This window comes from Panthera onca, chromosome F2 (genome assembly GCF_046562875.1).
Source record: "Panthera onca isolate mPanOnc1 chromosome F2, mPanOnc1 haplotype 2, whole genome shotgun sequence".
Lineage (NCBI taxonomy): Eukaryota > Metazoa > Chordata > Mammalia > Carnivora > Felidae > Panthera > Panthera onca.
Window position 1 is genome coordinate 82,675,541 of NC_138356.1, and position 10,656 is coordinate 82,686,196.

The following is a 10,656-nucleotide window of genomic DNA, read 5'->3' on the forward strand; positions in this document are numbered from 1 at the left end:
ATCACCAGACACCTAAGGAGAAGGAACAAAAATGGAAATGGAAAAGGAACTCAGAAGGAGCAGAGACAATAAAGCAAAGAAAAAAAGAAGAAAAGCTAAACTCATATCCTCAGACACTAGAGAGGATGTTGCATCCAAAATCAAGAACAAGCAATATATTGCACACCTGAAACCTAACACTGCACGTCAGCTAACTGGAAGTAAAATGAGAACTTTTTTAAAAAAGAAAAACAAAATCAAGAACAGGAGGCTATAAAGAAAGAATATTCAGCAAATGTTAAAGAGTGCTTACAAATGAAACATATGGGAGGAAAATGAACAATTCAGTAGAGGGTTGAAAGATACAGTTGAAATCTTCTAGGATGTATAGAACAAAACCAGATAGGTAGAGAAGATCAAATGTAACCATAATCACACTGATCAGTATTCTTCAGTGCTTACAACTGGACTGGCACTTCAGTGGCCTCCATGATAGAGAGGGATGGGTGAAGTAGTGAATGGGCTGGGGCTTGCCACCACCACCACTGCAGGAGAGTGGGAGGCACAAGCACCACTGTCTGGTGGCAGCTTCCCCTGTGACATTTGACATTGATGTATAAAAGGCATTCAGAGTGCTTGTGTTCTGGGCACTGTTCTCGTTACTTTACAAACATTACCTGTGTGATCTTTACAATGATCCCATGGAGTGGGTACTGTTATTATCCCATTTTTACAGACAAGAAAGTAGGGGCATGCTATCATACCTCAGGAAGCGGAATGGCCCCACAGCCTATGCCCTTAACTACCGTGTATTGTGCCTCTCAAAGCTCAACATCTAAATAATAAAAATTCCTCAAAATAAGAAGGGGAAAGTCAACCAAAAAAAAAAAAAATTCCTAGAACCGAAGATTGGGATCTCTGGACAACAGATAAAAGAGAAGTTTTAAATGAAGAACTATCATTGAGAATTTCCAAAGGGAGGGAGAGAGAGGAAGAGGAAGTGAGAGAGACAGAAATCACAAGGGGTCAGAATTCAGAAAGGCATGAGAATTCTTGGGACTAGAAGAAAATCACATGATACTCTCAAAATCCTTGGGAGAAATAATTTTCAACTTAGGCAAACTTTTGTGCCTAGCTACACTAACAAGCAGATGTAAGAGTAGGCTAGGGACAAATAGGCAGACTCCATAACTTCCCATGTACCCTCTCTCAGGAAACTTGGAGGATGTTCCTCCTCAAACAGAGGGTGAAGGAAGGAAGATGAGAGCTAAGGATCCAAAAGAGAAAGGAGGTGCTCCAGGATGCTGGTGAAGGAACAACTAACTCATGCTGACAGCTGGGTCACAGGCCCAAGAACAAGCAGCCTGGGGCAGGCAGAGAGCTGGCACAGTGGGGGCTCTGGGAAAAGATGAAACTGAGAAGTCAGTTATGCAATGAATCTCAAGTATTGAGAGGTTCACACTTCAGTAGGAGAATCTAAGAATGAATTCATGAGACATGTATAGAAAACTAAGCAAACCAAAAAATAAGGCAATTATTAACTCCAGGCAAAACAAAAAGTTGTGCAAGAAAGCAAATATAACCCTAGGACACCTTGTTCTCTGCTGAGACCTGCAGTAATGAAGCTGTAATAATACCCACCACACTGGGATGATGCTGGGTCAGGAAACTGAGGCTAGTGATCCTGCTCTTCTCCCAGGACACCAGCCGGGGAAGACCTTAATGTAGAAAACCCAATAAAAAGCAGTAAAAGCATCTGTCGTTTTGTGGAAGATGGGTTTTACACGCCCGAAGAAATAGCTAAGAGTTAAATTTGGAAACAGAGTTGGAGGCTGCATTGGTTATTTATTGTTGGTTAAAAAAAAAAAAAATGCATTCCACTTTTAAAACGATATGTATATAACTTTGAAAAGATAAAAGTTGAAATGAAAACCTCAACATAAGCATGATTAAATGGAGCCATGATAGTATTGATATTTTTGCGTTCAGTTTAATCACGGGTACAATCTGGGGCGCCTGGGTGGCTCAGTCAGTTGGGCATCCGACCTCGGCTCAGGTCATGATCTCGCGGTCCGTGAGTTTGAGCCCCGCATCGGGCTCTGTGCTGACAGCTCAGAGCCTGGAGCCTGTTTCAGATTCTGTGTCTCCCTCTCTCTCTCTCTGACCTTCCCCCATTCATGCTCTGTCTCTCTCTGTCTCAAAAATGAATAAACGCTAAAAAAAAAATTAAAAAAAAAATCACGGGTACAATCTGTTATGCATTTGACACTCAAATTATTTTAAGGTGATAGCATTAGGATTTCTAACTGGACGTGTAAGTTATTTTAGATTTGTTATTTAAGTTGGAAGATGTAAGAATTTGGATAACTTTGTAGAGTATTGGGGTGTTTAAGACAACTTGAGATTCACCATGTTTGTACATTTAATTTATTTGAGACACCTTGGTAACTTGGTTTTGGTTTGGTTTTTGGTTAGGGCAATGTGGTAGGTGGAGAAAGGACACCTTCCCTCCAAGATGTCCGTGCTGTAACCCCAGAACCTGTGAATGTTACTTTATATGGCAAAAAGGATTTTGTAGGTATGATTAAGGAACCTTGCGGTAGGGAGATTATTCTGGATTATCCAGGTAGACCCAACCTAATTACATGAGGCTTTCCTGGCTGCAAAAAACCAGACAGACGGTTCATGAGAAAGACTTAACTAGTTGTTGCTGGCTTTGGAGATGGAAGATGGGTACGTGAGCCAAGGAATGTGGTGCCTGTGGAAGCTGACAATGACCTTCAGTTTCTTTCAGGGCAAGAAAATGGGGACCTTGGCCCTACCATTGCAAGGAAATGAATTCCTGCCCAGTGCCCACAGCTTGCACCATGCCTGACACCTGCAGACCCAAGCTGAAGGAACAGAAAATGGAAACCTAGGAAATGGCTCTAGGCTCCCCTAGAACTTCCAGAAAGGAACATAGCCTTGCTAACAGCTTGAGTTTAGTCTGGTGAGACCTGTACCAGACTTTTGACTTGCAGAACTATAATAAATTTGTGGTATTTTAAGCCACTAAGTTTGTGGTAAATTCTTATAGCAACGACAGAGAACTAATGCAACCGTGGGCTTTCCTGATTTGATACTAGAAATACTTAAAAAGGAATCTGAACGCACTAAATGTATACATGCGATTTAAAATGTTTAAGAATGTTAAACTCAATTTGAAGATGGAGGGGAGGCAGTCTGGGAGAAATGAGGCCAGGGCAATGAGGGGTGGGAAGGAGTTGAGGGGGAGAGACGGGGAATCAGGAGCTGACAGTCTCAGGACCTGGGAGGCAGCCGCCATGGGAAGAGGTGAGGGAGGTAACAAAGGGGGTAAGGGGTTTGAGAGGAGGCACAGTGAAGAGCGGGTATCTGCCCGAGCCCAACCCGTCCAGGCCAGGGAATGGAAGAGAAAAGAGCCCTTTGGAGGGGTGCAGGGACCAGAGAGTATCTGCAGAGGGCTGGCAGATCCCTGTCTCAGAGCAGTGGAAAGTCTGAAGGGGGCTCCATGGTGGGTCTGCACTGGGCAGCGGTTGGAGGGCTGTGCAGAGGCCACATCAAACTATGAACTTGGGCTCCTGGAAACTTCTCTGTCAACTGCTTCTCCTGCCAGGTTGTGGCCCTGTCCTGTGCCCAGCACTGTGCCTGACGTCTGCAGGTGTGGTGCCACTGGCTTAATGTGGGGGTTCCTCACGTGGGTCTGTGGTTCCAACAGGGGGTGGAGCATTTCCCTGGCCAGACATCTGTCCAGAACACGGGTCCCCCACCCTCAGCACTGGGCTTCCCTGAGGGGCAGCCTCCCCCATGCTGAAGGTACAATCACTGGCCGGATATCCTGGGGTGGGGGGAGAGCTCTGGCCAGGAAATGGCGGACACGGGAAGGGATTCTGAGTTGTGGAAGCTGGCTAGGTGGGGGGGGGATCCTGATCCTAAGGACATGTGGGACCTAATGACTCCCCTGACCCCCAACCTAGGCTCCTTCACCCCCTGATCGTCCCCCTGTAGCTCCAAAGCCACCACCTTCCCCACCCCACTCCAGGGCCTCCTTGGAAGCTGTAGAAGGCAGGTGTTTGGTCATCAGCCCCCAGCATGTAAGCAGAGGACAGCCCCTGGTCCTCTGAACCCTGGGCCAATGCTGAGCATCCCCATGCGGGCTGCCAGGGCTGGTCCCTAGGGGCTGGGGTTGGGAGGTCACGGCTGAGCTCCAAGGTACTTGAGGAAGGTGCTTTCCAGGAAGGCAGCCAGCTTGGTCCGGTCATCCTGCAGGGTGGGAGGAAGGCGTGGGGTGACAGAGGGGTGCAGACTCTGCTGTGCCCCCCTCCCAGCTGGCCGGGCTGGCCACACACCTCGTGAACGAAGCCGTAGTGTACCAGCTCGGCAGCAAGGTCCTGGGCACTGTCCGCTGAGGCAGGGACACAGGCAGGGGCGGGGCAGAGGCGTGAGGCCACCGCCTGTGCCCACACCCGCACTCATCCCTGCCCAGGGCCCCGCCCGCCCGGCTTACTTGGGAGCAGGTCGTAAGTGAGCTGCCGGTGCAGCCGGTCCTCCAGCACCAGCAGCAGAGTGAGCTGGGGAGGCAGGAGGGCGCGGTTGGCTCCTAGAGTCCACCCCATCCCCCACTTCCCTTACCCTGTACCTCTGCGGGTCCCAGCGCCGGCCCTGCTCACATGCCAGCGGGCCTTGTCCTCACTCCTCTCCAGGTTGCATTGCATCTGGATCACCTGGGGATAGGGGCGGATCAAGGTCACCCTCAGAGGCTTGACCTCAGCACCGAGTACAAGGGCAGATGCCACCTTAGGGGGCCCAGAAGGAAGAGTAAGGACTGGAAACGGGGGTAAATCTCTAAGGAGAGCCTAGAAAGCACATCTCACGTCACATCACATCACATGAGTGGTCTGGCAAGTTAAGGAAAACTTCCAGAAGAGTAGACACCGAGTCTGGGCAATGAGGGAGAAACAGAGTTTTCACAGGTGGAGAGAACACCTCAATAAGGAGCCAGCTGGGACAGCAGTGGAGGAGAGGGGTCAGGAGGAACATGAAGGAGCAGACGCAGGGGGCGCCAGCAGGGCCAGGCCTCAGAGCACCTGGGAGTCATGCTGAGGACCCCCCACCATCGCCGCTTTGGACGTTAGCACATGAATCCTGGCTGCACTGTGGAGGGAAGTCGGGGGGGGGGGGGGGGGGGGGGGGGGGGGGGGGGGGGAGGCTTAGCAAGCCAAGCCAAGGGCAGGGAAGCAGAGATGCCTAGGGGTGGATGAGATTCCCAGATGGAGGCTGCTTGGAACACAGCAAGGATGGGGCAGGGATGGGGGGCTGGCAGGCAGGGGGTAGGTGGGGGGGGGGAGGCAGGGAGCAAGGGGAGGGGACTTCAGGGGGCAAGGAGCCTCTGAAAAGGGGGTATCCTGGCTTGTCTCCTACCCCCAACAAAAGGGTCAGCTGGGACCTGGTCTCTGGCAGCCGGGAAGAGAGCTGAGCGGTGGCGGGGGGGGGGGGGGGGCCGCTCAAAGCGCCAGAAAAGGGACCCCTGTGGGCTGTGGACAGGCCTGAGGATGGGCACCATGCAGCAGGAGCAGGGGCTCACCTTTCTGGTCTCTGAGTCAAAAGGTTCCGGTGTCGGGGTCTTGGCCTTCTGGGTCTCCTCAGGCGGTGGGGCCAGCACTCGGGGAAGCCCCAGGGGTCGAGCAGCGGCAAAGTTCATCAGCGGGTAGATCCCATTCCTGGGGATACACTGGGGTGGCTGGGGGCCCAGGCCTGGTAGCCACCGGATCCCCAAACTTAAGACAGCTCTCACCTGACATCCTCCAGGAATTTGTCGAGCTCCAGGTAGGAGACCTCTGAGTACCTGGCATGGGGGGGACAACCACATGAGGGCAGCCAGTCCGCCCCGCTGGGGGGTGGGGGGGGGTGGGGACAGGACTGGGGGAGGGGCTGGCCGAGAGCGGAGGCCTCTGGGCAACAGGCACGCACCGCCACTGCAGTGGGGGCCGGGGCGGCCGGGGAAGCTCCGCCAGGACTGCATTCAGGTCCACCGCCTTGGTCTTTTCCTCCACCACGTTCTCAGGCATGAGGTCTGCAGGCCGCAGGAGCAGTCAGGGCAGCGCACCCCGAGCCACAGGTCCTGCCAGGGCCCTTCTCGTGTCCCGCCCCCCACCCCCCACCCCGGCCAGGCCTTTGGTGCACCCCCAGCCTGCCTGCCCCTCACATTGGTGCTGGAGGAAGCAGTGAGCGGCCAGGAGCTTCAGGGAGTGCACTTCGAAGAGCACGCGGTGGAAGAGGAGGTTGTGGGCTGAGGGCCGCCGGCTGGGGTCCCGGGCCAGGCAGGAGAGGATGAACTCCTGGGGACGTGGAGGGGAAAGGCCACAGTGGGTGGAGCCTCGGTGCCGTAGCTCCACAGGGTGAGGAGAGGAGGCCCCTGAAGTCCCCAGACCCCAAGGGTCCCGTCCTCCAGGCTCTTGCAGGTCAGTGTAGCCTAGCAGAAACCCCCCTACCCACAGACTGCCCCTCTTTTGATTGCGTCCGTTCAGGCCCGACTCCTAAGATGACCTTCACAGCTCTCTACCCTACTGCACACATGTCCTCTGTCGCCTCTCATATCTATTCCGGGCCTACTTCTCACCAGCCTCATCTAGTCCCATCACTCCTTTTTTTTTTTTTTTAAGTTTATTTACTTAATTTAAGAAAGATAGAGAACACACACACACACACACACACGTGTGTGTGTGAGCAGGGGAGGCACAGAGAGAGAGAGAATCTCAAGCAGGCTCCACACTCAGTGAGGAGCCTGACTTGGGCTTGATCTCACAGACTCTGAGATCACGACGTGAGCCAAAACCAAGAGTCAGATGCTTAGCCGACTGAGCCACCCAGGCTCCCCAAGGCCCTATCACTTCTGACCCCAGAAGCCATGTGGTCAAGCACAATCTCTAGAGAGATTGTGGCTACAACTACATCCCCCTACAGCTCCCTACTCCCCTTCTCCCCTACCCCGCCCCCCCCCCCTCCCCCCCCACCTAAGCTGGAGCCACATTGCCTCTACCTTGTTTCCTGGAGGCCTAAAGGCAGGGATGCGGGGTAGAACCCTGGGTCTGCCACTTCTCCCAAAGCCTTGGGCAAAGTACTTGGCCTCTCTGAGCCTCTTTCTCATCTCCAAGACAGGCACAACGATGGTGCTCACACGAGGAGCATCCCTCTGGTCTCCCCTTCCTTAGAATGCGCCTCAGAGCCTTAGGGCGGTGGGTAAGGGCCTCCTGCGGGCAGGCCTTTGGGCACCGGGGCTGGCATACCCCTCAGCGGCACCGGCCCGCTGCACCTCCAGGCCTGCTCGAAGCACCTTCCTGGCCCTACCCGGAGCACTGAGAGTCAGCCGGGAGGGGCAAGGCAAGGTGCTTACCCGCATGTTGGGGTCGCTGAGTGAGTGCCTGGCGCGAGTGATGGCCTCCTCTGTGACCCGGGTGTCTCCATTGGCTTGGATCTCCAGCACAGCCATCTGGGAGGCAGGGCCAGGTCAGGCGTGGAAAAGAGACAGCACAGGTAAGAAGCAGGGTGAGCTAGCTGGGAGGCCACAAGGCCACCGGGCTGGTACCTCCAGTGCACACATCCCAAAGGAGAAGATGTCCACGGCAGTGCCATCAGCCACCTCTGAAAGTGGGGGAGCAAGTCAGGCTGGGTGCGGCACACGAGGTGTTCGCGGGGCACGGCCGGGGCGCCTGGATTCTGGACTCACCGCCGTACTCTGGTGGGAAGAAGTGCAGGTTCCGTGGTTCCTCACGCTCCACACGGATAGGGCTCCGGAGATCATCTGGGAGCGCTGTGGAGACAGGCGAAGATGAGCAGGCTGGCCTCTCCATGCCCTCCATCCCCCCAGGGCCCCCACGCACCATTGGAGAAGATGCGGTGCCACACTGCACCCGCCACCGCAGGGAGAAAGAGCAGGCGTCAGTGTGGTGGGGCGCCGCGTGTCTTCTGCCCACGGCTTCCGGCAGCCCCCTCCTCCCCCTGCAGCCCCCCCCCCCAGCCCCGCCAGCACCAGAGCCAATCTTGATGAGGCCATTGTGTTGTATGAAGATGGTATCGCTGGTCAGGTTCCCGTGGATGATGGGGGGGTTGCAGGCGTGTAGAAAGCTGCAGGGGGAAAGGAGAGCACGTGCGGTCAGGTCAGGGGTCACCGGGGGCCGTAGGCGTGTGGCGGGGTGAGCCCAGACCCTCACCTGAGCGCCGACAGGATCTGTGTGCACCAGCGCTTCCAGGCCTGGTGGCGGATGGACTCTGTCCGACCGGTGCGGGAGAGGCAGCTGGGCCTTCGGTGCCCACCCTGCACCCTCACCTCGCATCCCTGCCCTGGCCCCGGCCCGTTTAGGTCCCCGGAGCTGCCCCTCACCCACCTCCCCAGCGCAGCCCTGTCCCACTCCCCATACCCGGGCGTTCATGGCTTTGTGGTTTTTCTTGGTCTTCTTGAGGAATTGCTTGAGGCTGCCTGACGACACGTACTCGGTGATGAAGATGACCTGTGGGGCGGGCAAGCTCCGCCAACTGCGGGTGGATGGCTGCCACCGCCCCACCCCCACCCGGCCTGTGGCCACATCCCACCCCGTGGTGTGCCCGTGGTGTGCCCGTGACCGTGGCTCACCCGTGCCCGGGCTTCCGAGGCATCCAGCCAGTGTTTGTGCAGCTTGACAATGTTGGGGTGGTCTACCAGCGCCAGCTGCTCAAACATGGTCTGGATCTTCTCCTGGGAAGGGGGGTGCGGTCACGGGGTGGTGGGGGTGGGGGGGCCGCAGTCGCTCGAGGGGTGGGCAAGCCTCACCTCATGGGTTGCGAAAGCCTTCCTGTCCCCGAAGTGCAACTCATTCCACACCACCTCCACCCCCTCCTCAGTGTCCATGGCCAGGAAGGTGCTCTGGACCCCTGGCATGTTCCCCTGGTTCACCTGGCAGTGGGGGAAGGGCGTATGAGTGTGCTGATCTGTGTCAGGAGACGGAGTGGGGGCTTGGTCTCCGCCCACACCCTTGGAGGGGGAAGCTAGCTTGGGGTGCTGGCTCTGACCCCCTCTAGGGGAAGCCGCGGGACTGGAGGCAGGTTGGGCTCTACCGGCTAAGTGGTGGTATCCAGGGGCTGGGCCGAAGAGATTCGGAGCGAGGTTCGGGGGATTCAGGATGGTGTGGGGGGCGGGGGGTGGGGGGCGGCTGGTCTGGTCACAGAGGCACGGGGAAGTGGTCCTGGGAGGAGGCTGGACTTTAGGAAATTGGGAGGGTCGTCACCAGGGCGTGGGGACCAGACCAGACGGGTGCAAGGGCCGCCCAATTAGGGGGCTGTCTGCGCGAAGCCGCGGAGAGGTTTCTGGCCTCCCGGCTTGCCCAGAGGTCCCACGGCCCCGCCGTGGCCTCCCGGGCCCTCCGCCGGAGGTGGGGGATGACCACCCTACCCCCCCCCCCGCTCCCCCCTCCCCGCTCCGCCGTGCCCACCTGCTCCCGCCGCTTCTGCCAGCGGCCGCAAGGGCTCTCCTCCAGGATGTCGCTCTCGTCCTCGCTCTCATCCTCCCGCTCCCGCTCCCGCTCCCGCTCCCGGCCCCGCCTCGGCGCCGGCTCCGGAGCCGCCATGGCTTGGCTGGCCCAGGCCGCCGCCCTCCGTGGGATCCGCGGCCCCGAGCCGCCGCCGCCGCCGCTCCCAGCCCGCCCTGGCCCAGAGCCCAGACGCCCAGGCGGGAGCGGAGCCGCCGACTGCCGCCGGGAGCCCGCGCCCTGCTCCGGGAATTGGGAGGCGCGGGCGCGCGGCCAGCCGGGGGTGGAACCCGCCCGCCCCTCCGGAGCCGCCTCCTGGGGCCGGAGCCCTAATGGAGATTCCTGGCGGAGGGCAGAGCCCGCGCTGGCCCCGCCCACCACCGGACAAGGCCACGCCCCGGGCCACACCCCAGGCCCCATGAAGGTGAAGGTCCCGCCTCCGGCCTCCCCACCCCCCCCGCCCCGCTACGGCCACGCCCCATCTGAGGCCGCAAGCCCCAGGCCCCGCCCACCCCCAGGTAAGGCCGCGCCCTTTGGCCCCGCCCCACCCGAGGGGTCGCCCTGGGCAGAGACCCCACTCGCGAGCCCCATCCCATGTGAGGCGCCCTCCCAGGCCGTAGCCCTGCCTAAGGCCCCGCCCCAAGGAGTCCGCCCGGGCTGAGGCCCAGCCTATCCGGACTAGAGCCCGCGCCCCGGGCGTCCAGCTCCGGTCGGGGTAAGACGCTCCTGCAGCAAGCCTCCGCTCTCAGAAGAGGCCACGCCGCCAGCCGGAGTCCAGCGAGCCGACCACAGGGGGTTCGGCGCCGGCCTGGAGCCGTGTACGTCGGGTCCTCCACGGGCGCTCCGTGACCTGCATGGACCGGGCCCGGGGCTCCGGGAAACGCCCCTGTGCAGCCCTTGGAGCCGCAGGTCCTTCCCGCACCACTTGCCCACCACCCTCGCGCGGCACTGCGGTTGTCTCCAGGCTTCCGTCCCAGGGTGGGCCCAGTGTGGGCCCAGTGTGGAGCGCGGCCTGGGGGCTGCTCCCCGAGGGTCTAGGAGAGGACCTGGGATGGGGCATCTGGAAGGCCAGCTCTCCTGGTGCGTCGCGCCTCCGCCAGGGAACACGTGGGAGGGCCACTGAAGTGATAAACACACCAGCAGGCTGACCGGGAGACTT

At 58.2% G+C, this 10,656-nt stretch overlaps 1 protein-coding gene across 4 annotated transcripts; it reads right to left on the bottom strand.

Annotated features, from left to right (window-relative positions):
* Positions 1-1,804: 1,804 nt before the first annotated feature.
* NRBP2 (nuclear receptor binding protein 2) lies at positions 1,805-9,875 on the bottom strand. 4 transcript variants are annotated; one of them, XM_060611628.3, is made up of 18 exons: positions 9,462-9,871; positions 8,804-8,926; positions 8,627-8,728; positions 8,415-8,504; positions 8,208-8,248; positions 8,027-8,121; positions 7,878-7,901; positions 7,724-7,807; positions 7,583-7,638; positions 7,391-7,486; positions 6,203-6,335; positions 5,968-6,070; positions 5,792-5,842; positions 5,582-5,717; positions 4,668-4,721; positions 4,505-4,568; positions 4,347-4,402; positions 1,805-4,260 (listed from the first exon to the last, which is right to left on the bottom strand). In XM_060611628.3, exons 1-18 carry the CDS (start codon positions 9,594-9,596, stop codon positions 4,192-4,194), a joined length of 1,512 nt encoding a protein of 503 aa, XP_060467611.1. In that variant the 5' UTR covers positions 9,597-9,871; the 3' UTR covers positions 1,805-4,191. The 4 variants fall into 4 exon arrangements, with proteins under 4 accessions (XP_060467611.1, XP_060467614.1, XP_060467612.1 ...); XM_060611631.3 differs by having other exon boundaries at positions 8,804-8,961; positions 9,462-9,575; XM_060611629.3 differs by lacking the exon at positions 8,627-8,728 and having other exon boundaries at positions 9,462-9,875.
* Between the last annotated feature and the right edge of the window lie 781 nt (positions 9,876-10,656).